The 27,400-nt window shown below is 47.5% G+C and overlaps 4 protein-coding genes across 9 annotated transcripts in view; 2 read left to right on the top strand and 2 right to left on the bottom strand.

The window, feature by feature from the left end:
- Positions 1 to 12,830, bottom strand: part of LOC125020362 (regulating synaptic membrane exocytosis protein 2-like) — a 15,428-nt gene extending 2,598 nt beyond the window's left edge. The window contains exons 1-15 of the mRNA XM_047605684.1: positions 12,601 to 12,830; positions 11,966 to 12,159; positions 10,377 to 10,409; positions 10,137 to 10,238; positions 9,552 to 9,762; positions 8,738 to 8,919; positions 7,056 to 7,233; positions 6,728 to 6,956; positions 5,734 to 6,015; positions 3,398 to 3,462; positions 2,319 to 2,435; positions 2,147 to 2,246; positions 1,055 to 1,178; positions 938 to 975; positions 3 to 91 (exon numbers count right to left, since the gene is read on the bottom strand). Of these exons, the coding sequence (XP_047461640.1) occupies positions 3 to 91; positions 938 to 975; positions 1,055 to 1,178; positions 2,147 to 2,246; positions 2,319 to 2,435; positions 3,398 to 3,462; positions 5,734 to 6,015; positions 6,728 to 6,956; positions 7,056 to 7,233; positions 8,738 to 8,919; positions 9,552 to 9,762; positions 10,137 to 10,238; positions 10,377 to 10,409; positions 11,966 to 12,144 (1,929 nt within the window). The 5' untranslated portion in view covers positions 12,145 to 12,159; positions 12,601 to 12,830. The remainder of the gene's footprint in view (positions 1 to 2; positions 92 to 937; positions 976 to 1,054; positions 1,179 to 2,146; positions 2,247 to 2,318; positions 2,436 to 3,397; positions 3,463 to 5,733; positions 6,016 to 6,727; positions 6,957 to 7,055; positions 7,234 to 8,737; positions 8,920 to 9,551; positions 9,763 to 10,136; positions 10,239 to 10,376; positions 10,410 to 11,965; positions 12,160 to 12,600) is intronic.
- A 669-nt stretch (positions 12,831 to 13,499) lies between these two features.
- si:ch211-191i18.4 (uncharacterized protein LOC799350 homolog) lies at positions 13,500 to 14,969 on the top strand. Of its 4 annotated transcripts, none has more exons than XM_047605556.1 (3): positions 13,500 to 14,240; positions 14,337 to 14,429; positions 14,504 to 14,969. In XM_047605556.1, exons 1-3 carry the CDS (start codon positions 14,115 to 14,117, stop codon positions 14,645 to 14,647), a joined length of 363 nt encoding a protein of 120 aa, XP_047461512.1. In that variant the 5' UTR covers positions 13,500 to 14,114; the 3' UTR covers positions 14,648 to 14,969. The 4 variants fall into 4 exon arrangements, with proteins under 4 accessions (XP_047461512.1, XP_047461511.1, XP_047461510.1 ...); XM_047605555.1 differs by having other exon boundaries at positions 14,334 to 14,429; XM_047605554.1 differs by having other exon boundaries at positions 14,337 to 14,969.
- An 851-nt stretch (positions 14,970 to 15,820) lies between these two features.
- jtb (jumping translocation breakpoint) lies at positions 15,821 to 19,221 on the top strand. Of its 2 annotated transcripts, none has more exons than XM_047605934.1 (6): positions 15,821 to 16,035; positions 17,170 to 17,292; positions 17,430 to 17,470; positions 17,564 to 17,649; positions 17,736 to 17,815; positions 18,680 to 19,221. In XM_047605934.1, exons 2-6 carry the CDS (start codon positions 17,204 to 17,206, stop codon positions 18,834 to 18,836), a joined length of 453 nt encoding a protein of 150 aa, XP_047461890.1. In that variant the 5' UTR covers positions 15,821 to 16,035; positions 17,170 to 17,203; the 3' UTR covers positions 18,837 to 19,221. The 2 variants fall into 2 exon arrangements, with proteins under 2 accessions (XP_047461890.1, XP_047461889.1); XM_047605933.1 differs by having other exon boundaries at positions 17,166 to 17,292.
- An 893-nt stretch (positions 19,222 to 20,114) lies between these two features.
- On the bottom strand, positions 20,115 to 26,356 carry lrp12 (low density lipoprotein receptor-related protein 12). 2 transcript variants are annotated; one of them, XM_047605928.1, is made up of 12 exons: positions 26,136 to 26,356; positions 25,669 to 25,847; positions 25,128 to 25,184; positions 24,923 to 25,058; positions 24,638 to 24,840; positions 24,314 to 24,561; positions 24,075 to 24,224; positions 23,773 to 23,994; positions 23,126 to 23,392; positions 22,851 to 23,053; positions 22,587 to 22,719; positions 20,115 to 22,442 (listed from the first exon to the last, which is right to left on the bottom strand). In XM_047605928.1, the coding sequence occupies exons 2-12, from the start codon at positions 25,724 to 25,726 to the stop codon at positions 21,504 to 21,506; spliced, it is 2,616 nt and encodes an 871-aa protein (XP_047461884.1). In that variant the 5' UTR covers positions 25,727 to 25,847; positions 26,136 to 26,356; the 3' UTR covers positions 20,115 to 21,503. The 2 variants fall into 2 exon arrangements, with proteins under 2 accessions (XP_047461884.1, XP_047461885.1); XM_047605929.1 differs by having other exon boundaries at positions 26,212 to 26,355.
- Positions 26,357 to 27,400: the final 1,044 nt, after the last annotated feature.

The raw sequence follows: 27,400 nt of genomic DNA, 5'->3' as shown, positions 1-27,400 counted from the left end.
ACAGAGACCTGTCCGGACAGAACACTGGGGCTCATGGGAGACGTGACAGAGATGGACGGGCCGACCTTCTGAGAGTCGAAGGAACTGGAACCTGAACACAGGAGGGAGAGGTTCAGAGAGAACTCGGTATTTTGGCAGGATTTAAGATTTAGAGCCTGATTCACTAAAGGTTTAGAAAAACTATGCAAATGTCATTACAAGCGCAAACTGATGAGAAGCTAATGAGTCTGAGCACATTTAGCTTGATGGATATAGAGATGATACTTAATGGATATAGAGATGATACTTAATGGATATAGAGATGATACTTAATGGATACAGAGATGATACTTAGTGGATATAGAGATGATACTTGATGGATATAGAGATGATACTTGATGGATATAGATGATACTGTGTGGAGAAGATGCAGGTAGATCATTTGGTGCAGATCGTGTGATTCACCAAAGATGAAAGTGATTTTTGAGTCTTTCTTTAGTTTGAAAGGCTTTAAGTCGTATTATTGTTTGTTTTAAGTTGTAACTGGTTCATCAGTGTCATAAATGTTTGGTTATTATTGTGTTGGAGGAGGAGGCTCAACGAAAGGCAACGTAGAGAGAACCAATGTATTCTGCTCCACATGTCTGGAACGACAGAAACAAAAATAACTGAGACAGATCCTCTGTCCTATTGAAGCCACTTTGGAGCCACCTGCTTTATTTGCTGAGGTTTGATCAGGAGCCATTTTTCCTTTGTTCTTCTTATGTCTTTCCATCTTTTCTTAATTTCATCCGGTTGTTTTCCTGACATAAGTGGCCTTGTCTCAGATAACCTCCCATGATGCCTTTCTCCTGGTTATGTTCAGATTTCAGATGCTTAGTTATTTCCAATAGATTGGTCTGCACCAACAACACGACAATCTACCAGCCTGCACATGTTATTAGTTTGTGTAGCTCACTGGAGTCCAGCTGGACGTCTGCGGCTCTGGACGCATCCCTGAGAACGACAAGAACAATCAGTTAATAACGTCCCCATAGAACCATAGCAGCCGGGGGTTCATCCATCCATCACCCACCCGATGGGTCGGCACACCACCAGCTCCACCTGTGGCTCCGGTTTGGACTCCAGGATGATGTTGTAGACCTCATTGAACGTGGCTCCTTGAAGAACCCGACCGTTCCACTCAAGAACCTGATCACCTGGAACAGAGAAGAACAGGTCAATGAAAACCTCCCAGTCCATGTGATCCCTCCAGCATGACTACATCTGCTTCAGTCAGCGTGTTTACCTGGTCCCAGGTGCGTTTACCTGGTCCCAGGTGCGTTTACCTGGTCTCAGGTGCGTTTACCTGGTCTCAGGTGCGTTTACCTGGTCTCAGGTGCGTTTACCTGGTCTCAGGTGCGTTTACCTGGTCTCAGGTGCATTTACCTGGTCTCAGGTGTGTTTACCTGGCTCAGGTGCATTTACCTGGTCTCAGGTGTGTTTACCTGGCCTCAGGTAGATTTACCTGGTCTCAGGTGCGTTTACCTGGTCTCAGGTGCGTTTACCTGGCCTCAGGTGCGTTTACCTGGCCTCAGGTGCATTTACCTGGTCTCAGGTGTGTTTACCTGGCCTCAGGTGGATTTACCTGGTCTCAGGTGCGTTTACCTGGTCTCAGGTGCGTTTACCTGGCCTCAGGTGCATTTACCTGGTCTCAGGTGTGTTTACCTGGCCTCAGGTGCATTTACCTGGTCTCAGGTGTGTTTACCTGGCCTCAGGTGCATTTACCTGGTCTCAGGTGCGTTTACCTGGTCTCAGGTGTGTTTACCTGGTCTCAGGTGTGTTTACCTGGCCTCAGGTGCATTTACCTGGTCTCAGGTGCATTTACCTGGTCTCAGGTGCGTTTACCTGGCCTCAGGTGCATTTACCTGGTCTCAGGTGTGTTTACCTGGCCTCAGGTGCATTTACCTGGTCTCAGGTGTGTTTACCTGGTCTCAGGTGTGTTTACCTGGTCTCAGGTAGATTTACCTGGTCTCAGGTGTGTTTACCTGGCCTCAGGTAGATTTACCTGGTCTCAGGTGCGTTTACCTGGTCTCAGGTGCGTTTACCTGGCCTCAGGTGCATTTACCTGGTCTCAGGTGTGTTTACCTGGTCTCAGGTGTGTTTACCTGGTCTCAGGTGCATTTACCTGGTCTCAGGTGGCCTACAGTGTCAGCCAGACTTCCTCTCTTCACCTTGGTGATGAACGCACAGAGACGACCAGACTCTGTCATCTTCCCACCAACAACCTGAAAACAGATGAACCATGAAGAAGAAGAGGAAGAGGAGGAAGAGCAGGAGGAAGAGGAAGGAGTTGTCACCTTCAGTCCCAGCAACGCCCCCGTATCCGCGGGAACCGTCCCGTCCTTCATCCTCTTGTTCAGCAGAATTCGACCAATCAGGCGCTCTCCATCTTTAGACGGTTGCCATGTGACCGGCTGTCGACACAGTGGTAAACACATGACTGTTACTTAGCAACAACAACAAACAGCGTTCAGACCAATCAGCTGAAGGAGACGTGGAAACTCTTTTGTCAAGAATGTCAATCAGTCTCTGTTGTTTCCTCCAGTCCAGGACTCATCCCACCACTGACCCTACCAGCTATTTACACCTAATTACACCTAATTACACCTGATTACACCTGTTGTCTATGATCAGGAATTGGCACGAACAAAATGACCCTTGGATGATGCTCCTGTACCATCAATATTACCACGGACACCAGGAACTACTCTGTGATGGGGTGTTTACTCATCCCATTACAAGACATGTAATCAACTGATAGCTGGGTTTGACTCATTCCTGTTCTGGTGGTCAACAATTAACAAAAATGTTGATTGGATGAACTTATTCTATTATAACCAGCACAGATTTAGAAATCCCTCATATGAGAGGCACAGCTGAACAAGAACATAACTCCAGACTGGAAGCATCTGAGAACACGGGGATGAGTGGGTGGAGCAGGTTCATTCATCTCGTCACCTTCCCAAGTAATGGTCATTTTCATCATTATCTTATCACTCCATCACATTTAGGACCAAATAAACTGAAAGCTGTTCATGAACATGTCGGAGCTCATTCATGGTCTTGGTCTCCAAGACTCTGTGGTTGTTTTCAAAGTGGTTTCGTTCTGGAGGAATCAAAGTTGTTGGGTTCACCTGATTTATTATTTTTTTTAATTTTTTTAATTGGTTGAATCCTATAATGACTTTTATGAATGAAACCAGAAGAAAACGACACATTGCATCATGCAACTCAAACACACCTTGTGTCCAGAGCTCTGATTGGTTCATAAAGATGCTGCTGTCACATTAAAGACGTTTGATGCTTTATATAATATTGAGGAGCAGAGACACGTGGGGGCGGGGCTACTAGTATAATTGATGGGGGGTGGACTCACCATAGACATGGGGGCAGGCTTGCCATGCCAGGAACCCTGATCACACCATTGGCTGTCCATGTCTCCTAGAAACCAGAAGAGTCATGTAAACGTCATTGAAAGCATTTGAAAGCATTGAGATGGACAAGTCACATGGATCCGTCTCATCCCGTCTTCACGCCTCAGGTGAGGGGGGGGGGGGGCTCTGCTGTACTCACAGGTCAGGACGCCATGAAGGAGGACGATGAAGAGGAGGTGCTGTGTGTCTCTGACTACAGGCTGCAGACCAGTTCATACCTGACTCTAACTAGCTTGTTATCATTGTTGATGTTAGCATCAACAGAATTAGCCTGACAGAGTCAGACTCCACCGCATCAGACCAGGAAGTCACCAAAATCCAGATGAGCCGGGGACCCAGTACTCCTGTAGACCAGTCCTGTGCTGGGGGGTGGACATGTTGTCGGGTGGTTTGTCCACAGTCCCGTTGCCTCCTGCAGGCTCTGGTTCTATTTTAGTGTCTTTGCACTGACTCCTGATAATCCACACTCTCCTCTTTTAATCCAATTGAACGACTGATTCTGTACCGGGGGAGCTGGGACCAGGACCGGTACCTTATCTGGATCAAATTATCAGGGGTTCTCCATGATCCTCCGGGTTTCTCTGGGTGTCTGTAGCCCTCGACCTCTCTGGTTTGTGGAACATTCTCGTGGTTCTCGTCCTGACCTGATGTCTTCACGTCAGCACCAAGAGAGACTCTGAGCTGCTCAGTCTACTCCAGACCTGAGGGGAGGAGCCTGGACTCCTCTGAGCCAATCAGAGCTCCTAATCTCTGACCAGGTGACGTCTGGCCCAATGACACGGGGCGGAGCAGATTAACTCATCAACATGACACCTGACTTCCTGCTGAGAGGCTTTACCACAACACATTCAACAACTGCAATGTCACCAGAACAGCAGAGGAGGAGAACATCTGCAGAACCAGGAGGAGAACATCTGCAGAACCAGGAGGACACAATATAAGTGGTAACGGAACCATGAGCAACACAACAGGAACCCCACAGCAGCAGAGGAGGACTCTGAGGACTTCTGGTTCTTACAGAACCCAGTGGAACAGCAGAGACACAGAACTGAGTCACACCCCCCACCAAAGGATCCAAGAGTAGAACCCAATAAAAAGACTAAAACACTCCGAGAACTCTTCTACGTTCCAGGTTAAGACAAAATGACATAAAGACTGAAGTTTATCAGTGAAACATCTTTAATTTATCCACTGGTTTATTCAGAGACACAACACTGAGACCAGGACCAGACAGAACCAGGACCAAACACAACCAGGACCAAACAAAACCAGGACCAGACAGAACCAGGACCAGACAGAACCAGGACTAGATAGAATCAGGACCAGATAGAACCAGGACCAGACAGAACCAGGACCAGATAGAACCAGGACAAGACAGAACCAGGACCAGATAGAACCAGGACCAACCATCAGTCAGACCTGAGTCCAGATCACTCTGATTATTGTTAAATGATATTTTATTAAATCTAAACGTTCTCTAATCTCCTTGTTCTTCTTTGAACTGAAACTACTGTTAAAGTCTGAGTTGTTGTCACTTGTAGTTTATTATTGTTGTGTTGTTACTTGTAGTTTATTGTTGTTGTGTTTCTGGTCCGGTCCCTTGAGGTGAAACTGGTCTGAACGTGGCCCCTGGTCTGGAGCGAGTCTGACCCCCGGTTTATGTCCACCTGTCTGTTCCTGTGTCTCTGTCTGTGTTTTGTATGTTTGTTTTTTATTGCTTGATAATAATAACACTGCTGGTTCTCAGTGTTCCCTGTGGAACCCTGTGGTGTTCTCTGTGGAACCCTGTGGTGTTCCCTGTGGAACCCTCTGGTGTCCTGCAGAGAAAGTGCAGGTGAAGCTGGTTGGAGGTGAAGGCAGATTCAAGCGTAAGCAGATTATCACACTGAGCTAATTAGAGGCGGAGAGTTCCAACACAGACTCTGCTCCATGTTCTCCTCACATGGTCTCAGGGTTCCCCAACAGGAGAACGTCTTCATCGATACGTCGGTCCAGATTTATCCAGCTCACGACTATCACCCACATCACATTGCTACTGAGTACTGACTGTGTCACACAGCGTCAGACTCTTAATCTGAGGGTCCAGGGTTCGAGTCCCTGTGTGGGGGCTGATATTTAAATAGGGAGAGGGTCACAGGTTTGCCTGATATCAGCCTAACTGAACCCATCATGTGATGACCTTCGACCTCATCCCTCAGTTCTGACTCTCAGGCTACATGTGACTAGCGCTTAGCACGTAGCCCACAGGTGTCAAACATGCAGCCCCCCCCCCACTCACGGTCAGGCTCGTCACAGCTGGTATAGTCCGGCGTGGTCGCTAGCTCCTCCTCCGAGCTGCTGAAGCTACCAATCACGTGCATCCTGCCCATCCTCCGCCCCCTCTGCGCCGCGCTCTCACTGGCCGACTTCATCTTGAGGGCGGAGCTCGGGTCCAGGTGTTGCTGCGGCAACGGGCTTCGGCGTGGAGACGTGGGGCTGCTGTGATTGGCTGCTCGGTCCACAGACAGCGACCTCTGACCTCCAGACACGACCAGCCCCTGAGGACGATTCTGACGGAGCGCTGAGAGGAAGACAGCGGGTCAGAGGGAGGTTCTGGACCGGTTTATCAGGAACCATGAAGAAGAACACGTGTCCTAGTGTTTGACAAGTGTCTGAATCAGCTCTGATGTTCTAATGTGACAAACACATGTTTACATTAGTTTAAGGACCAGAACCAGTCCGGGTCCAGTATTTCACTGAGCGCCTGTAAAGACTTGAGAATAAAAGATTTTTCTTAATCTAAATATCTCAATCAGTACCTCATTGTCCTGAAAGTGATGAGAGTTTAAGAGAATTATGGGATATCACCAGACTTTACCAGAGTTACATCTCATTCACTTTTCAATGGAAGCAAAGAGCAACTGGAACTTCATCCAAATTTCACAAATATCCATTTTATTTTGAGAAAACTGTGATAGAAACCAAACTAATGGTGAAAAACAACAGAAAACAGTTTGTCTGCTCTTTGGTTCAGGGCCAATAACACAACAGTAATAACCTCTGAGCCAGTGGCAGCATTTAAAACAGTAAAGAACTAAGTAGTAGAGTAAATATTATCTATGTTGGAGTAAACGTGTGGATGGAACGGAGAATAAATATAATTCTGGTTGATGAAGGTCTGAGGGACTTGACGTCTTGAGGCCAGAAGCTGTTTCTAGTCCTGGTTTTAGTTCTGGGTGTTTATTTGAGGCCAGTCCATGTGTTTGGTCGGTGGACGTGCGGTCGTATCGTACCTGCGTGCCTCGGCGTCAGGAGGTCGGCGGTTGCCAGGGAGACGTCGCTATGGCGCCGCTGGTGACGGACCCTGCCGACCTGAGCTAACATCCGCATGGCCTCCTCGCTCGGCTGCGGCTTCACCGGGTAACGAGCCAGGTTGGGGTCGCTACGGTAACGAGCCTGAAACTCCTCCTCCTGGCGGCGGCGCAGCTCGCGCTCGTCCTGGACCTGGTCCAGGGGGTGGTCCTGACCCGGGAGAGGAAGACCAGCACCACCAGTCAGGCTACAGTACGGGTTTGTGGTTTCAGATCTGTTCAGGTCTGATAAAACCAGGACGTCACCAACCTGCGAGTGCCAGCGGCCTCGTCCGTCTCTGATTGGTCGCCTCCGTTCCTGATGCTCTTCCTCCCTGTTGCCATGGCAGCCGTACGGTGCGTGGCGAGCGTAGCGATCCAGGTCAGAGGGCGAGCGAGGCATCCTGCCCTCGCCACCATCGTAGGACGACCCTGGGGGGGGCTGCCTCCTGTCAATCACACAGCACAGCCAATCAGAGACAACGGTCACACAGACACAGCGTGTGATTAAGTTCTATGTGATCTTATTCCACATGATCTATTCTATCCTATTCCACATTATCTTTTCTATCTTATTCCATATAATCTATTCTATCCTATTCCACATTATCTTTTCTATCTTATTATCTTTTCTATCTTATTCCATATAATCTATTCTATCCTATTCCATATTATCTTTTCTATCTTATTATCTTTCCTATCTTATTCCACATGATCTATTCTATCTTATTCCATATGATCTATTCTATCTTATTTTATCGTTGTTATCGTATCATAATGAGTCTCTTACTGTTTTCCTTTCAGCTGTTCTTTTGTTCTTCGTCTCAAGCTTCATGTCCACACATCAACACACTCAGCAGGTTTATGATAGACGGCAGGAAGCCCCGCCCACGCAAGACTCTGCCCCTCTATGTGGCTCCGCCCACACAGGAAATAACTGCAGCCTGTGTGTGTATTAGCCTGTGTGTATTAGCATGTGTGTGTATTAGCCTGTGTGTGAATATTAGCCTGTGTGTATTAGCATGTGTGTGTGTTAGCCTGTGTGTGAATATTAGCCTGTGTGTGTGTATTAGCCTGTGTGTATTAGCCTGTGTGTATATTAGCCTGTGTGTATTAGCCTGTGTGTGAATATTAGCCTGTGTGTATATTAGCCTGTGTGTGTGTATTAGCCTGTGTGTATTAGCCTGTGTGTGTGTATTAGCCTGTGTGTATATTAGCCTGTGTGTTTTAGCCTGTGTGTATATTAGCCTGTGTGTGAATATTAGCCTGTGTGTGTATATTAGCCTGTGTGTTTTAGCCTGTGTGTGTATTAGCCTGTGTGTATTAGCCTGTGTGTGTATTAGCCTGTGTGTATTAGCCTGTGTGTGTATTAGCCTGTGTGTATTAGCCTGTGTGTGTATTAGCCTGTGTGTGTATTAGCCTGTGTGTATTAGCCTGTGTGTGTATTAGCCTGTGTGTATTAGCCTGTGTGTGTATATTAGCCTGTGTGTTTTAGCCTGTGTGTGTATTAGCCTGTGTGTGTATATTAGCCTGTGTGTTTTAGCCTGTGTGTGTATTAGCCTGTGTGTATTAGCCTGTGTGTGTATTAGCCTGTGTGTATTAGCCTGTGTGTGTATTAGCCTGTGTGTGTATTAGCCTGTGTGTATATTAGCCTGTGTGTGTATTAGCCTGTGTGTTTTAGCCTGTGTGTGTATTAGCCTGTGTGTTTTAGCCTGTGTGTGTATTAGCCTGTGTGTATTAGCCTGTGTGTGTATTAGCCTGTGTGTTAGCGTTCTGTATTTAGAAGCAATAATCCGTTGTGAACTAGAGGATTATTAATCTGTTAATCTGATTACTATGTTTGTGTGTGTTTGTAAATGTGTGTGTGTGTGTTGTGAGTTCACTCCAATTAACAACAACCTGAGGAACCTCATTAAGCCTCATTCAGACAAAGATCAGTTCACCACTACTCACCACTCCATGGCTCCATTACTCAGGGGTCCCGTGGGTCCCGTGGGCCCCGTGGGTCCCGTGGGTCCCGTGGGTCCCGTGGGTCCTGGTGTCGGGGGGTGAGGGGCCCACGTGTTGGAGTAAAACTCCCCCGATCTAACCAGGATGTCCTGCTGCTGTCTGCACACGTTACAGACCCACATCACCTACAACAGGTACACTCACAATCAGCAACACAACCCTGACGCCTGATTGGCAGATGGTTAATGAGACCAGTCTACACAGGACAGGTGGCTCCCCCTGGTGTCAGGACACGGCAACACACACAACAGTGGAGCAGGAGCGGACACATACTTGCAGCTTTGCCAGCTTGTGTTTCTCTTAGTGCACAACAAACCACAACACAACAACAAACCACAACACAACAACAAACAACAACACAACAACAAACCACAACACAACAACGACATCCAACAACAAACCACAACACAACAACGACATCCAACAACAAACCACAACACAACAACGACATCCAACAACAAACCACAACACAACAACAAACCACAACACAACAACAGAAACAGAACAACAGACAACAACATGCAGCTACACGGCAGACACAGCTGATGAAGTGTATTTATTTATTTTTATTTTTACTTTGTGTTGTGTTATTTTCACTGGTCCTTTTCATGCTACTTTTTATGTGCATGTAGAAATATAAATGACATGAGCTGAAGATGTGGCCCCACGTCTCTGAATTACATCTACAGAGTGGATATTATATTAGTCCCAACTTGTCCTCTAGGGGTCAGTCTAGTTACAGTGAGGACGCTCTCACCTTATTGGCTCTCAGAGGGACACGCCCCCCACAGCGGGCACAGAAGCGACTCTGACAGTAGCAGCAGGCTCGGCCACAACCGTCGGCAAATTTTGTTTTACGACAGATGCCGCAGGTCGGAGACTCCGCCCTCGGCGCCGGAGCCACCGGAGGCTCCTCCCCCATCTTCTTCACCTGGTCTTTATACATCTCAAACTGCTGATGTAACTTCCTGTGAGGCGGGGGCAGAGGGTTAGCGTTATTTCCTCAGCGTATGGAGACTTTAGGATACCGATGAGGTCTGAGGTTCCCTGGGAAGGACGCTGGAGACTCGTGGTTAAAAATTATCTGGTGGTCGAACAAATACAACAAGATCAATGAAACCATCACAGTGACGTTCCTCAGACGTTCTCCTGTGTTGTTATCATGGGGTTGCGGAGGATTCAGGGCGCGTTCAATGAGACTACAACCAAACACATACACTGACGGTGTCTGAGCTCTGGGTTCTGAGCTCTGGGTTCTGATCCAGATCACGACCCTCAAACATTCGTCTGAACTACTACAAACAGACTTTCAGTTCAGTTCAGCTTCTGTTCTTTTACTCACGTCTGAAACTCGTCGTTAGTCGGACTTTTAACTTGAAGAACTTCGGACACGTTGGCAGCAACGTTATTGACCAAATGACTGAACCCTGAGAACGGATTCCACCTGTCCAGGTAACACAGACAGTCAGCTGACAGGAAGCAGATTCACCGGGAGTGGGAGGTGTTTGGAAAACAGGAAGTAGGTCAACGGGGGGAAAGGGGCGTGGCCAGGTCAGGAAGTAGTTCTGACTGAGGTACTTACGAGGTTGAGGGAGGTTTCACTTCCTCCTGATCCCTGCAGACACAAATGTGAAATAAAACAAAATAAAATAAAAACGAACTCAAACACGGACATAGAAACAGTGAGGAGGTTCTAGGGGTCAGCTTTAAGGTTCTAGAAGTCAGTGCAGATGTTTTAGAGGTTTGAGAGGCCAGTGATAATGTTCTAGGGGTCAGTGGTGAAGTTGTAGAAGTTTTAGAGGTTCTAGAGGTCGGTGAGGAGGTTGTAGAAGTCAGTAGAAGGATGTTCTAGAGGTGACCAGAAGGGTTCTGCAGGCCAGTGACGAGGTTCTAGAGGTCAGTTATAAGGTTCTAGAAATCAGTGACAATCTTATGGAGGTAGCTAGGAGAGTTCTAGGGGTCAGCGAGGATGTTCTACAAGTTGATGGGGAGGTTCTTCAAACATGGAACCAAGAACATCAGAAAGCAGATGTTATTTTGGACAAACAAACTGAAGAGACAAATAAAAGACAGAGAGCAGTTAAAAGCACACACACACATGTGAGCAAGGCATCAGTCAGGAAGTCCGTCTGGCCACGCCCCCACTTGATGTCACAGCAGGTCCTCAACATGAACTCTGATTGGATGAACGCATCAATCAACACAGATGGAAGCACCGCCCACTAATTAATACAACATGTCTCTGGCTCAAACTCCACCCCTTTTGGCTGGTCACAGTCGCCATGACAACGACTACTGACCTGGATTCATTTCCTGGTTTCATGTCAAAATAAGAGTCAAGCCTAATAAAACATGCAGTGCAGCTCCAGCAAAGCATTCTGGGTAACTACATTACCCAGAAGCCCCTCTTGACCCCGGAGGACAAAAGTGAAACAACCTGAGAATGTGACATCATAATGTCTCATATCGCTCCATCATCCAATAACCAGCATCACTACTACAACATAAAACACAAAATAATAATGATAATAATAATAATAATTCACTGCATCTGGATCATTTTAACAGCTCCTCCAAGTCAGAAATCCGTGGATTTAGGTTCAGACTCGATGAATCATTCTAGAATCAGTTCTCTGAAATCAGGCCACGGATGGACTGAAGGTCTGGACTCTCCCTGACTCCACAGCTTTCCACCTTTAACTGGCCCCCTACTACTAAAACTACAACTACTACTAAAACTACAACTTCTTCTTCTCTCTATTTGTGTCCGATCATTTCATCTGTGGAGGTTAAACAATAACTAGTGTGTTTTTCCAGTGGAAGGAGTAGAAAGTCCAGATATTTGTGAACAAACGAAGGGAGGAAAAGTAAAAATAAGTAAGAAAAAGAAATACTCGGGTAAAGTAATGATGTATTTGTACTTCTTTACTTCCCACCTCTGGATCTGAAATAATCTCCCGACTGCTGTTGAAGGAGGTTGTGATTCACTCAGCTCAAACGTGAGCCTGTGTGAAGCCTTTTCTCCTCTACAGTCGACACGTCTCCTGTTTGCTTCATGTTCATACGAACGTTAATGAGTTTGATGCGTATTTGAAACAAGTGTTCATTCATTTGTTCTGTCCTCACAAAATAAATGAATAAATACATGAGCCCTGTCACTCCTCTGCTTACTTCAGCATGCTCTGCTCCTTCGCCTCCTCCTTCTTCTGTCTCTCCATCACTGACAGGATGATGCTCCGCTCCTCCTCCGTCAGGTGACTCAGGTCCGGCAGCTCCGGTCCGGTCCCAGGTGGGGCTGCAGGTCCGGTCCCGGCGGGGGGTGCAGGTCCAGGTCCGGCCAGCCCAGACATCCTGACTGAGGTCCACTGGAGGAGGAGGAGGAGGAGGAGGAGGAGGGATGATACCAATCAATCAGTGAGGATGATCAACTACATCTGCACCATCAGAACATTCAGTTCAGATTCATTCTATTTCTACGGCATCAATGACAAAACTAACTGTCTCAGGACTCGGTACAACATCTGGTCTGAGACCTGCAGAGCCAGAAACCTGGACCAGAACCAGAACCAGAACCAGAAATATGGAAGGACCCATCTGTCTAAGGCCGGTAGAGACAGAGGAGAGAGAAGAGACAAACCTCCATCTGACTAAAGCGTCCATTTAGGATGAGAGGATCCAGGACAGCGTGAGAATAATAATAATATTAATAATAGAAATAACATCCACCTGTTTATCACATCCCGCAACATCCTGACATCCCTCTATCATCCCTCTATCATCCCTCTTTCATCTCCCTGGCCTCTTGCCTGTCTACTCCTTCGCGGTCATGTCGCCTCCTCCGGGGTTCAGCGGCTCCTCTCTTCTCTCCGGCCCGGCCGCGGCTCTCATCCTGCGGCCTCACAGCTGCAGCTCAGCCCGCTGATGCTGGTGCTGATGCTGGTGCTGATGCTGGTGCTGGTGGTGGTCTGGTGGTGGTGGTTCGTCGTGGTCTAATGGAGGCGGAGGAGAAATAAATAAATCCTCCATGAGAGGGAGGGGGCGGGGCCACGGCGTGACGGCGTGACGTCTGACAGAGATCAGCTGATCCTCCGGTGAGGGGAGGGGGGGGAGGGGGGCGTTAAAGATAGACCTGAAGACCTAAAGATAGAAACGGACATGCTGTCTATTAAAGAACTGCTGTTAGAGATGAATAAACCAGGAATAATCAAACAACAACAACAATAATAATAATAATAATAATGTGTTCTCTTGTTTCGCAGCAACTCATCAGGTTCCTTATACACACACACTAACAAACACATGCTAATACACACATACTAAAGTACACACAGACTCATTGTTTACACTGTTTACAGTTTATTGTGACGTCTCATGTGAGACACCTGCATGAGGTTTTTCCAGCATACAGAGCATTCAAATGGTTTCTGCATTAAAGCTCGAGTCCTGCATCCTGGGAACTTTCTCACAGAATTTATCGCAGCTGGTTTCTCTCTGTCCTGTGAATCCTGGTGTGAGTCTGCAGTTCCAGCTGAAGATCTTCCCGTCTGACCGAGCAGCCAGTGGACACCTGACCGCTGCTCTCTGGTTTGAGTCTGCTCCTGATTCTGGTCCTGATCCTGGTCTTGGTCCTGGTCCTGATTCTGGTCCTGATTCTGGTCCTGATTCTGGTCCTGATTCTGGTCCTGGTCCTGGTCCTGATTCTGGTCCTGGTCTTGGTCCTGGTCTTGGTCCTGGTCCTGGTCTTCCACAGTCCTGTTAACGCTCAGAAGCAGCAGCCGAACGGTTTCTCTCTGGTCCAGTCGTCCTGTGGAACTTCAGCTGATTCAGATTCATTTCAATCATTTCTCCACAAACAACGACCAGGACGTTAATTCACGTTCTCCTGAATACATGATTAATTAATTATTAAATGAACACATGGAACTACGAGGTTTGTTTCTGTCACTGAATTCATCAGAAACAAATGAAGATTCAGTCTGAACTGAAACATTAATCAGTCAAACAAAAAATAAATAAATCATCAATAGTCCATAATAAATAAAATATAAAATAACTAAATAAATACCTAACTCTCACTGATCAGTCTGATATTATTATTATTGTTATTATTATGGTCAGCTGTGATCATCATCAGCTGACCAGGTATTGATTAGCGCAGTGTGACGTCATAGTCTCGTCACGTGACTCCTGAAGCTGAATAAGAGGATTAATGTGTTTCCTCCTTCAGCGGCTGTTTGTGTCACAGAAGAAGAAGAAGAAGAAGAAGAAGAAGGAGGAGGAGGAGGAGGACTGGTTGATTGACGTGTTAATTGACTGATTGATGGAGGTGAGGGCGTGGGTCGCGGTGCTGCTGCTGATCAGTTTTATTTCTCTGGAGATCATGGAGTGTAGTTTACCTGATCTCCCTCCTCCTCCTCCTCCTCCTCCTCCGGAGGCCGGGCTGCAGGTAGGACAGGTGCATGCTGGGAATGATGGGCAGCTGTAAAACCAGCTGTGACCACTGGGGGGTGAACGTGTTGCTCTGTTCCTCGTCGCTCAGCAGGAGGCGTCGCTGCAGTCGCCTCTGGAGGAGAACGTCGCAGCTCGACTTCCTGGACTCTGTCGGCGGCTGAAGAGACGCAGGGTCACCGTCCTGGTAACCATGGCTACCAGAACGAGTCCCTTCAGCCTGCACAGTGAACGTGTCTTTAACTGCATCTCCTCTTCCAGTGTAACCTGGAGAAGTTCTGCTGGGGTCGGAGTCGGGGGCGGGGCCATCGGAGTCAGGGGCGTGGCCAGCAGAGTCTATCCGGTCAGGTGTGTCGCTGTCCACGCGGCTCCAGGTGTTCACATTTTTTCGTCCACAGCCTCTGAACCAGGGGCTGATTCCCACAACCATTAATTTTTAACATGACACACATGACAATAACAAAGCTCTGACATAAGTATCAGTGTCTCTGTAACAGATTAACTAAATATGATCTATTATCCATATTATCCATGTTAACGTTCACTGGACCTGAACATCATTCCATGTATAAACTGTTTATTCTTCCGTCTCTAGTTCTTGTTCATTTATTGATATTATTTAGCCCAATAATATAAGTGTCTAGGTCATTTTTTGACTCGCTGTTACAATATCAAATAAAATACTTGCTGGCGCTTGTTGAAAAAAAAGTGTTTTATCTTGTTTTCCAAAAACTATTAGTCTAACGATGCTGTACATTTTTTGTTGCTTACACTATTTTCAGTTTTATTTTACTAGATAATACTTATATTTTGTTTTCATTTTATTTTTTTCTTTCCCTTTACTTTTGAACTTCATTGAAGTCTAACAACAAACTGGATCACGTAGCATCCATGTCAGATAAACCAGAGACACATGTTGTGTTACAACAAAACAACAAAATGTGAACATTCCGTCCAGTTTCTCTTCGTATTTATTAGTGATGAGGTCGTTGGACATTCCCAACAATAGTGGCTCAACCAGATAAAATGCTTTTCATTTCCTGATTCCTGAAACTCTTCTGTTTCATAGATATAAAGCCCATTCATAGCACCAACAAATAAATATAAATATATTAACTAGCGGAGTTTAACTATTTGACGAATGCGTCACCTGCTCACAGCTACGGTAAGCGCAAAGGCTAAAACACATGGTCGCGTTTTTTCCGATTGATCGTGATTTAAAGTGGCCGAGTTTAGCCGAAAACAGTTTAAAGTGACCGAGTTTAGCCGAAAACAGTTTAAAGTGACCGAGTTTAGCCGAAAACAGTTTAAAGTGACCGAGTTTAGCCGAAAATAGCCGAAAGATAAATACGTATCTCAAAGAGAAGAACGGAAGCTACTCTTATTGACTTTCAAAGTAAATGTTTGTCCATTCAATTCCACTCTCTGTAACAAATATAATTATATTGAATGCTTTTACACGAATGTAAATATTTTTTAAGAGGTTTCAGTTAAATACATCAAACTAATGATGATAATTTATTTTAGTTTTGCCTGATCATGGCGATAATGTATTTTATTATGAAGACGCACTACCGGAAATCGCTACGTTTTGCCTGTTGGTGAGTGAGAGGCCGAGGACTGATCTGTGAGCAACCGGAGGATTAATGGTAGTTCTCCGGTAGACGGTACTTTTTACCGGTAATCCTGTGTACTTTTACGGATTGTCCCGTATACTTGGACGCTTTAACCTGCCTTGTGTTGCTCTCGATTCCATCTTTTGTTCCAAAATGGCCGCTGTTTGGTCGGATTAGGTGAGTGTTCGTAGCGGAGCTAAGCTAACTAGTGTTAGCTTGTCTCTGTGGGTGAATAGAGGCCGTTATTATTATTGTATTTTTATTTTATTTAATCTTTCATTTTACTTGTGGTTCGTAACCCTTTACAGGGCGCTCATCGAAATATTACCCTATACAACCCCAGAGTGTAAGTTGTCAGAAAACTGTTTTACTTTGGTGAGATATTTCAAAACGTTCTAATGTCCCCGAGTTAAATCCAGATGAATGAATGTCTCATATCTGGTTCTGGTCTCATATCTGGTTCCTGGTCTCATATCTGGTTCCTGGTCTCATATCTGGTCCCTGGTCTCATATCTGGTTCTGGTCTCATATCTGGTTTACCTGGTTACTCATATCTGGTTCCTGGTCTCATTTCTGGTTCCTGGTCTCATATCTGGTTCCTGTGGTCTGTCTCATATCTGGTTCCTGGTCTCATATCTGGTTCTGGTCTCATTGTCTGGTTCATCCTGGTCTCATATCTGGTTCCTGGTCTCATACTGGTTTCCATTTTGGTGGTCCTTAAACTAATGTAAACATGTATTTGTCACATTAGAACATCATCAACATCATCACATTAGAAACATTAGGACACTTGTTCTTCTTCATGGTTCCTAATAAACCAGATCAGAGGGGGGACCTTGTAGACCACATTAGACCCTGATTAGACCTGACAATGTTTCCTGGATCTTCTCTGATTGGCTCAAAAACTGAGAGGAACCAGGAACCACGTTACCACACATGGTTCCTGGTTCCTGGAGGGTTCATGTGTTTCCTTTATGTGCCACTAAGATCCTGTGACCAAATAACATCCCTAGTGGATCATTAAAGTCCATCTGAGTCAGTTACTGTCCACAAGAAGATTCATTGATGGAGTTTGTCTTCCAGGTTCGATACAGAGTCATTAAATTCAGAACTAATACACTAAAAACCAGCTTCTAGCCTCAAGACGTCAAATCCCTCAGACCTTCAACCTCTCCTTCAGTGACCCCGATTTAAAAAGGGCCTGTAAATAAAATATATTATTATTGTTGTTCTTGTTCTTGTTTGCTTTGTTATTGACTCTATAGAAATAAAGTTGTGTTGAATATAATGATAAAACCTTGTTGTAATTAGGTTTCACCAGCTGACGCTCACCAGGAAACAGCTGATGGAGAGTGACTGTCGGATCCCTGTGGCCTGCTGTCGTCCTCGAGTCCTTGTCCTCCACGCTCTGTTCTGGGGCCTCGTCTCTCTCAGGTGGGTCTGGGTCAGGGGACGGGGGACAGGGGTCAGAGGTCAGGGGACAGGGGTCAGGGGTCAGGGGACAGGGGACAGGGGACAGGGGACAGGACATGGACACCCTGTAACAGTGAATCATGTTGGTTGTGTTTCAGAGTTTTTGGAGCAGCTCTGAGAGGAGAAGACAGATCCACAGGTATGGCTGTCTCACCTTACATGTCCACGTGTCTCACCTTACATGTCCACGTGTCTCACCTGACCGCATGTCTCACCTGTCCCTGTCCCTCAGGTGTGAGGACGGCGCCGGAGCCCTGTTGGCTGCTGGAGGACTTTGTGGTGACGGAGGAGTGTGAACGCTGCAGTGACTTCAACTCAGTGAGTGTCCTTCTCCTCCAACCAATCAGAGGCCAGGAGCTTCTTCTTCGTTGGTTTGTCATTAACCGCCTGTGGTCACGTTTCAGAGGTCTCAGTCGGCATGTAAACAGACGGGATACGTGGAGAGAGTCAACTGCACCAAGACCAGCAGAGAGGAGTACAAGAGGTCAGAGGACAAACCGACAAGAAACACGAAATAAGTCAATAACTAACAGGAAAGAAAACTTCATGGAGCAGAAAACAATGTCATGTGTCTCCAGGTGACACAAAATAAATGAATATGAAACAAAAATGACAGAAAACAGAAATAAACAACAACATATATAAATTAAAGACACATTATTTTTTATCTTGAACATGTTCCAGTGGATTCTAGATTCATCTAGATCTAGTTAATTAAATGAATAATATTCATTTCTTGATACTGATATTAATAACAATTACTATTAACTATTAATAATTAATGTGACCAGACGTCTCCATTATTAGAGGAGGCAGTGATCAGTGACTATAACCTATGTAACATTAGAGGAGCGTCTCAGTGTGAACGTGTTGCTTCAGAGATGGAGATGAGTGTATTTATATGTGATATTTGTCTAAATGTATAATCAGATTAATGATATAAAACAGACTGTTAATGTCAGACGGATGGTTAAAGGAGACAAACTAGAAATGTTCAAAGAAGAAGGAAAAATATGGTTAAATAAAGTAGAAATGAATTGACAGATATTTTCTCATGGTTTAGTAGAAAAAGGACAAAACCAGAATAAATAACATCTTTACATCCAGATCTGATTAGAATAGTTGTAGAAAAACCTGTAGATGAGTCAATTCTGTGAGTTATTTTAAAGCATAGTTCTTATTATTTGTCATGTGTGAGGAAAGTTCAGGCTCTGAATAAAGTTGCTGTGATGGAGCTGGTGAACAGAAACTACCTGGACTCATTTAAACCGTGGTTGGATCAGAGGAACTTTTTTTTTTTTCCTATGAATGTTTTAATGACGTAGTTCCTTCCCTTCCTCCGTTGCAGCTGTCGCTCCGCCATGATGGACGAACACCTCTTCTGGAAGTTTGAGGCGGCCATGTTGGCTCTGACGGCGGTCTTCGCCATCGTGGTGGTGGTCCGCCAGCGCTGGCTCGACCGCCTCGCCTCGGAAAAAGTTCGGCGCCAGATCGAGTCCATCTAGACGGACCTGGACCAGAACCGAGGACACGGATCCAGATTCAGCGTTCACATCTGAACTTTATTTAAAGGAACTCTTGATCCAGGATCCTGCTGAACTCTCAGAGACCAGGGTCACCTCCTCCTCTCTCTGTGGTTATTAATGTGACGAGTTGACCTGACATTGATGTTCTCTGATTGGACGTCGCTGCCTGCTGCGCTGTGATTGGTCAGAGGAGACCTCATCCAGATGTTGGAGCTGCTCCTTTAAAACACCACAGAAGAAGAAAGGAGCTGGCGACGTCTTTGTGTATTTTTCTAGACATTGAAGTGATTTATTTAACGAGTTGGTCAACGATGTGATGTTTTACTGAACGTTTAATCTTCAACAATAAAGTGTTTGAATGAGACGAGCTGGTTGTTAACGTCAGGATCAAATAATAAATACAATGGATTAAATAAAAGGCTGAACTCATGTACTGAGCAACTCCAACAGGATTCACTTTACACAGAAATAACCTGATAACGAAAACTGAGCTAACAAACATTTACTTAGTAAAATATAAATAGATATGAGCAGATGTATCGTTCAGAGGGTAACAGCCTGTTTGTGAGGTCGACTTCCTCCATCTGATCTAATTAATCTGAGATTAATTAATAGGACTCGCGTTAGTTTTAACCACAGAATGTCTATGAATATTGAGCTACTGTGAAGCTGAAGCTAGTAGAGCTCCCCCTGGTGGTTGGAGGCTGCAGTATAGGTCACAAGCTCCACCTCCTCCACATTAGTGGGCGGGGCTTAGACCAAACACTAAAATACACAAATATTTTTCAAAGATGGTTTCAGTCATTTTAGTTAGTTGATGAATGTTCAAGTGTCAATTTTTTGATAAGTTTCCGTTATTCGACGCTATAGAAATGTCACATAATGGCGGCCACCAGTTGCCATGCCAACTGCTCCATAAAGAGGCCCCGTGAGAGTTTTAAAATACTGTTTTTAAAAATAGGTTCAGCGTATAATCTGATTTCCTTTAGCTGCTGGAGGTGGAGCAGAGTGTAGAATTAATTAAACAATCACACCAGTGAGTCTGGAGGGAGTGTGGGCGGGGCATCTAGATCGTGGCTCCGCCCTCAGACTGTACTGATCAGACTCTGGATCCAAATTCACAAGATGGTGTCGCCCATGTTCCCGGGAAAATAGCATCAGCTGGGACCAGTGGCAGGAGGTGGACACAGGTCGGCCATGTTTTTCTGGGAGTGACCAGCAGGGGATGTGAGAACGAAGGGAGCGCCAGACTAGAGATGACACTGAAGGTGAACTTTAATCTTTAGTGAATCAGGTTTTTAAACTTTTACACTCAAACAAAAACTAAACAGCAAACAACTGAGATCATGCAGGTCAGAAAAAAGAAACAAACAGCTCCACCACAAATAAACAAGTAAACAACAACAACAATAATAATAATAATAATAATAATAATAACAATAATAATAATAATGTTGAGGATGATGAGGACCGTGGTCACATTAATAATAAATAGACGCTCTCACACCAGAAACAAAGACGTCGGCTTCAGTCATGGGGGAAGTCACTACACACTAGAACTGGAGCTGGGACAGTCCAGACCGGTTCTGATGGTCCTACAGGGTCAAGATGAAGTGTAAACACTACTCGGCTCCTCTGGCCACAATCCAGAGGAGCCGGACAGGAACCAGACAGGAACCCATCAGAGGAACCAGACAGGAACCAGACAGGAACCCATCAGAGGAACCAGACAGGAACCAGACAGGAACCAGACAGGAACCCATCAGAAGAACCAGACAGGAACCAGACAGGAACCCGTCAGAGGAACCAGACAGGAACCCATCAGAAGAACCAGACAGGAACCAGACAGGAACCCGTCAGAGAAACGAAGATCAAACACATTCTGGATTAATAACCGGGTTAACTCACGGTGGTACCAGGTGACTTTACTTAAGCTACTTTAGCTGGTATCTCCACAGGTCACATGACCCGGGTCCTCATGGCCATCAGCGTTCAAAGTTCTTGTCCCTGGTGTCTCTCAGGACTTAGCGTAGCATTTAGCATCATACCGAAGGAGCAGGACGGACCGGGGACAAGAGGACAGCTTTCAAGGTCGTACCGATGCGACATCAATAGGTTCTCCAACATCACTGGGAACTAGCCTTTAATCCAGCTAACATGCTAACATATGCTAACAGAGTCCAGTGACTAGCCATCAGCAAAAGATGTGGGGTTTGAAGTATTAGCTTGATAGCATAGCAGGTCGACTGCTTAGCCTGTTAGCAGAGCAGCAAACTGTGCATGTAGGGTCAGGGTGTACAGAGTAGAGCTAGCATGTCCGTTAGCAGTTTAGTCCACTGTAGGTGTATGGTGATCGGTGTTAGCCATTGTTTTAACATTTTAAGCAGTTGTAGGTGCATTGCAAAAGTGTTAGCCTGTCAGTTAGCAGGTTGGCCAGCTGTAGGTGTGTTGTCATGAGTGTTAGCCTGGCTGTTAGCAGGTTGGCCAGCTGTAGGTGTGTTATCATGAGTGTTAGCCTGGCTGTTAGCATGATAGCCAGCAGTGGGTGTATTGTGAGCAGTGTTAGCCTGTCCGTTGGCATGTTAGCCAGTTGTAGGTGTATTGTGAGCAGTGTTAGCCTGTCCATTAGCATGTTAGCCCAGTGAGTTAGCAGAGCAGCAGCAGCTCGTCGTCGCTGCTCTCCGTTTTGCCTGTGGGCTCCAGGCAGGCGTCGGGGATCTGAGCCGTGTGGACCATCCCACAGTGTCTACAGAGCCCGTCTCGTCCTCGACCGCCGCCGTTTCCGTGGTGATGGCGGGCGGCGCCGTCTGCAGATGAGGGGTGTGGGTCAAGCAGCGGCTGCCGGACGTCGCTCAGTGCTGAGGAAGAGGACGATGTGTCGGAGTCGGAGGCGGGGATCAGGAGTTCCACGTCCTCTTCTTCTTCTTCTTCTTCTGTGCTCCCTCGTTGCTCGCCGCCCTCGGCCCCGCCCCTTCCTGTCTCCAGCTGGCGCAGCGGGCTGTGAATGGTCCAGCTCTGGTTGTGCTGGCCAGTTCTGGTCAGGTTTCTGGCGAAGCGGTGCAGGTTCTGGGCCAGGCGCTGTAGAGCGGAGGTGGGCGGGGCTTGGAGCTCGGAGGTGTCGCTGTGGAGGCGGTCTGCTGGATCTGGAGTGGACGTTACCACGGTGACAGGGCTGGAGGGGGGAGGGGCCTCCCTGGGCCTATCGCGGGCTCTGGATGTTGGCGTCACAGACATCGAGGACGCCGTCACCGAAACCACGGCCTCCACGGCAGAGGGGGGCGGAGTTTTATGTGGGAGGGCACCGATGGGTCCGCCCACCGCTCCCACGCCACGCTCCCTCCCTCGCTCACCCTCGGTGTCCGTGTCGTCTGAGTCTGGGGACGGCGGGTCGGAGCCAGAACTCCCAGCGCCGGGGCCGTCCTCCAGGTCGGCCGAGACCAGGGCCAAGGAACCAGACCGGCGAGACCGTGAGAAGGTGAAGAGCCTGCGCCACAGGTTGCTATGACGACCGGAGGAGGGAAGCCTGAGGGAGGTGAAGCCGAGCTGAGAGCGCACGGCCAGGCGGAGGTTCTCCAGAACAGACGCCTGAGGACAGAAAAACACCGTCAGAACTCGGAGCAGATGATACGTTACCGGAAACGATTTAACACATCGAGAATTTATGACACGTAAACAAGATAGATTCATTTTTTCCTCCTTCCTCGTCAGAACCTCAGGTGAGAGTCTTACCTGGCTTCCAGAGCACACGGGGAAATCCTCCACCGGAGGAATCAGCCCCTGTGCGATCAGCTGACCATAAGAAGGAGGGGCTTCCCTCCTCAGGAGCTCCGCCTCCACCCTGGACAGCTGGGTCTCAAACGACCTGCAACAACCAATCACAACCAATCACAATCCTTTCACATTCCTTCATTTTTTCTTCTTTTGTCTTTCCTTCCTCCCTCCATTGCCTACTGAAGCCGCCGCCCCCAGAGTGAGGAGGGGGCGTGGTCATACCTGCGCTCAAACATCCTGAGGGAGTAGAGTTTGCAGGTGCAGCCGAGGGCGATGACGAGGAGGAGGCCACAGATGAGGCTCCCGATGACGGCGGCCGTGATGACTCTGGTGGGAACGATGACGGGACAACTCTCCTCGTCGCTGCCGTCGCCACAGTCGTCCTGAGCGTCGCACACCCACGACTCAAACACACACCGGTTATTCTGAGGACAAGGTGACGTCAGGTCAGTCCGCCTCATTACCTCCTCCCTGACCCCCCCCCTCCTCATCCCTACCTTGCAGTGGAAGTTCCCAGGCTGACAGAAGAAGCAGTTCTTCTCGTCGGACCCGTTGGGGCAGCGGTTCTGGTAGTTGCATCGGTCCGATCGAGGGTAACAGGCTCCGTTCCTGGAACATGGAAACTCGTCGTCCTGACATGAGGAGCAGTTGAGTTCGTCCCGTCCGTTGGGGCAGTGCCAGTATCCGTCACATCTCTGCTGCTCGTTGTAACAGCCCCAGTTCCCCCCACAGGGAACCTCCCAGGGCAAACAGAACCCGTCCACCTGGAGAACACACACAGGGTAGAACACACGATGAACTAAAGAGGCTAAAGAGAATCTCCTGGCGTCAGGCCCCATGTGAACATGTTGGTCCTTCACTAACAGGAGGAGCCGGACTCAGGCTGGTACTGATCCTGTAGCTGGTTCACTACCACGTTCATGAGGACTCTACGTCCTCCTCACGTTTACGTCTGCTTGATCTCATGCTCTTATAGTTCATGAACCCAACGACAGAGGGAACAGACGTTTTTATGATTTTTCTCAGCATGAAACATCCAGGTTAGAACCAGGTCGACCAGAGTCAACTCCGGGCGAAAACACCGCACTTTATCTCACAATAAATGTGATACATGAAAGCTGATATGAGGAGGAAGCGTTTGTACCTGGTAGGTGACGTTGAAGCCTCGGGCCGCGTTGATCTTGTCGGCGTAGAAATGGACCCGGAGCTGACCCGACGACGACACCACGGCAACCGACGCTCTGGAGTCGATGGCGGTCAGGACCCGGAGGAGGCGGCGAGGGTTTTCTTCCAGGCCGTCGTACACCTTCACATAGTCGCCGTACCCGGTACCATCGAGTTTAAAGTCTGTGAACCTCAGGATGACCTGCAGGGGGAGTCAGAGGGCAAACCTCATTATAACCACAGGGCACTATACTGATACCGAGTCCGGGTCCGGTCGGGTACCTTGCGGTGGTCTCCAGTGTCAATCAGCCAGGTGCAGTTACTTCCTGGGGGGTAGAAATCAGGGTAGTTTGGAGAACTGAAAGAACCGTAGAAGTTCTTGAGCCACTCTCCACAGGTAGGAACGTCACAGTCAATCTCGTCCCCGAGGTCCTGGACCAACAAGAGACCAGCTGGGCTGTTAGCACGTTAGCTTAGCTACGGGTACATAACAATAAAAGACCCCGCCCCCCGGTGGTCACCTGACAGTCCACGCTGCCATCACACCTCAGGCTGTGAGGGAGGCAGGTGTAGATGCGGGTGTAGCGGGAGAGGCAGGGGAACTGGTTGAGGCTGCAGGGCTGGAAGGAGAAGGGGGGGTCCACACAGAGCTCCTCGTCCGAGTTGTCTCCACACTCGTCCATGGAGTTACAGCGCCACAGGTCTGGGATACACTTCCCGTTAGAGCAGTGGAACTGGTCCTGGTCACAGCTGGAGGCCTCTGTCCTGCCTGGACCCACAGACCCCCCCCCAGAGTTACACCAGCCGCACACAGCCTGGTTCTAGCTGTGTGGTTCTACCCTTACCGGTGACGTAGGACAGCCGGAACCCTTTCCCCGTCAGGCTGTCGTCAGAATGGAAGTGGATCCAGACGTGGTCCTGGGAGGACATGTATGGGGGGGGCAGGGAGGAACCACAGACCCGGAGTCCGTCCAGACCCCGATAGCTACTGATGGACATCCAGTCAGAGGAGCAGTGGTGGGAACCCTGGAGGTCAAAGTCCTGGAAGCTGAGAGAGCAGAGACGTCTGTGGTGACTGAATGTGCCCAGGTGTCTCTGCCTGTCTCTGGTTGCCATGGAGACGGCCTTACCTGATGGTGACGGAGTCCCCAGGTCTAACTCTGATGTTCCAGCTGCAGTTGAGTCTGGACGGGTACTGGAAGGGCCATCCGGGGCTGGTGACCACGCCGCTGGAGGCCCGGAGGAGCTCTGCCACCTCGCCACAGGCTGGGGGGGGGCATGGAGTTAGCATGGGTCAGCTAACGTGTGTTTAACGTGTGTCATGACTGAACTCACCGTTAGAAATCCCTGACACATAGACGTTGTCATTCCTCTGTGAGGCAGTGATGCATTCTGGGGGGACAAACAGACAATATCACCAGGAAGAACAGGAAGCCAACAGGTGGCAACAGGGATGCTAAAGGTGGGTAAACGACCAGGAACCTTCCTATTAGCTTCCTGGTAGCGACCGAGAGGCTAATAAACCAGGAGGCTAATAGGAAGCTAAAGGGAAACTAAAATGAAGTTTAAAGGAAACTGACAGGGTTATGGGAAGCTAACAGAAGGCTAATAGGTTAAGAGGAAGCTACCAGGTTTATAGCTAAAAGGAGGGTACTTGGCCGCTAAAGGGGAGCTAACAGTTTAATAGGAAGCTAACGGGAAGTTGGAGACTAATAGGAAGCTAAATCACGGGAGGTTAACGGGAAGCTACCGGGAAGCTAATAGGGAGATAAAAGGAAGCCCACAGTTTAACAGGAAAGTAACAGGGAGCTAACGGACTAACGTGAAGCAGTAAACTCTGAAACAAGATGGCGTTTCTCCAGCCTCCATCACTGACCTGAGAGGAGGAGCAGGTAGATGGCCGTTAGCCCGCAGCCGGAGCCGAGAGCCATCATCTCCACACGGGTCCAGCAGAGACGGAGAGTCCAAGGTCACTGGACCCCACGGTAGCACCGCCCGGTTCGTTAACGCTCCATCTGCTGTACCGGGACGCCGACACGAGTCACCGAGTCCAAGCTAACGAACAAAGACATCCAAGTCCGTTAGCTGCGGCTAACAGCTAGTTGGTAGCACAACACCGACCCCCGGAGCAAAGAGCCGGGTGAATTCCTCCCACACACGGAACAAAGAACCGGGCCAAACCCCCCCCACACGGAGCAAAGAACCGGGCTAACCGCCCCCCCAACACACACACGGAGCAAAGAACCGGACTAACCCCCCTCCCCCCACACACACACGGAGAACAGAGCGAGGCTAACGGGTCTAATCTCAACAATACTGGTCGATTAGCCGCAACATGCTAACCGAGCTGAGCGGCCGTCCAGGTCATCCTTCGAACCTCTGAGCCGGGTCAGTCCGAACTAACTAACGGAACCGGTACCGAGGTCAGAAGCAGCGGGGATCCGTGTGTCGGTATGACCGCATCTTCTCGGTCCCGTTAGCCGTGGGCCGTTAGCTTGGTGTCGAGGATCCCCGAGCAACAACAGACCGCAGTGACAAACAAGCCCCGCCCCTTAGCGGCGGCCGCATTGATACCGGAACATCGATACTTCCGATACCGCATTATTTATGCTCTAAATCGATTCTTAAACACAACATGATTAACAATGAAAACAATGGACATAAAGCAACTAAACTCCAGAGGGGACAAGAGATTAAGCCTGGATATGTTCGTTATCCTGGATGAACTTAGCTCCAAGTCGGCTGCACAAAAGCAGGATTCAATTCAATTCAGTTTAATTCAGTTTTATTTATATAGTGGCAATAACAACACAAATAGTCTCAAGACGCTTCACAAAAACCAGCCTGCAGCCTGAGGGAAAAACTCCCTTTATCCTGGACCAGTAACCATGGTGATTTATCCTCTGCAGCTAACCTGCTCCAGACCAGGATCAGAACCAGGATCAGAACCAGGATCAGAACCAGGATCAGATTAATCCTGTGCTGGATCTGTTGTCAACACTGTGAGAAATGAATGTGTTTTACAGCATTTCCATGGTCTTTATACACATGTTAGATAAGTTCAATCATCCTGTGTCCAGATATTATAAATATAGTCGTTTCATTTGCCGGTTGACTTTTAGTTTTAGTCGTATTTATTTACACAGATTATATATAAAGACAAAAGCTCATATCAGCAGACACAATATTTCAGCAAAAAAGAAAAAGAAACAGCGAGAAATTTGTCAATACAGATGTAAAAAATACATTGGAAATTGAAAGAGAAAGAATTATATATCAGTACTTAAACATTACAGATCATTCTAAGGTCCCACATCGTTCTGTGTTTAACTTCAAACATCTTTCTATTCATTCATTTGGTTTGTTATTGTCAGGCCTAGAGTTATATTCCAATACTAATAAAGACTAGTTGATGAGGTTCTGTCAGAGTCTGATTAACATGTGGATCATTGCAGATTAGATTTTCACTTTTAAAGATGCTGGAGTTGAAAGATGGTCTCTATCAGACATAAAGGTCCAACTCCACGTTCACCTGTTTCCTCTTCATGACGGCATCTGGTTTATGTTATATTTGTGTAATGTGTGCTGTGTGTTTGTAAGAATCTTGG

This window comes from Mugil cephalus, chromosome 14, assembly GCF_022458985.1.
Source record: "Mugil cephalus isolate CIBA_MC_2020 chromosome 14, CIBA_Mcephalus_1.1, whole genome shotgun sequence".
Lineage (NCBI taxonomy): Eukaryota > Metazoa > Chordata > Actinopteri > Mugiliformes > Mugilidae > Mugil > Mugil cephalus.
The sequence above is the reverse complement of the archived record's forward strand: the minus strand, read 5'-3'. Positions and strand labels throughout refer to the sequence as shown.

Coding starts and splice junctions, on each gene's coding strand:
- si:ch211-191i18.4 (XM_047605553.1), top strand. CDS start 14,115: ATGGAGGTGAGGGCGTGGGTCGCGGTGCTGCTGCTGATCAGTTTTATT. Junction 14,241..14,333: donor CTCCGGAGGCCGGGCTGCAG/GTAGGACAGGTG, acceptor CTCGTCGCTCAG/CAGGAGGCGTCGCTGCAGTC.
- jtb (XM_047605934.1), top strand. CDS start 17,204: ATGGAGAGTGACTGTCGGATCCCTGTGGCCTGCTGTCGTCCTCGAGTC. Junction 17,471..17,563: donor AGGAGAAGACAGATCCACAG/GTATGGCTGTCT, acceptor CCTGTCCCTCAG/GTGTGAGGACGGCGCCGGAG. Junction 17,816..18,679: donor AGCAGAGAGGAGTACAAGAG/GTCAGAGGACAA, acceptor CCTCCGTTGCAG/CTGTCGCTCCGCCATGATGG.
- lrp12 (XM_047605928.1), bottom strand. CDS start 25,726: ATGATGGCTCTCGGCTCCGGCTGCGGGCTAACGGCCATCTACCTGCTC. Junction 24,841..24,922: donor GGGGACTCCGTCACCATCAG/GTAAGGCCGTCT, acceptor CTGCTCTCTCAG/CTTCCAGGACTTTGACCTCC. Junction 22,720..22,850: donor CTCAGGATGTTTGAGCGCAG/GTATGACCACGC, acceptor TGGTTGTTGCAG/GTCGTTTGAGACCCAGCTGT.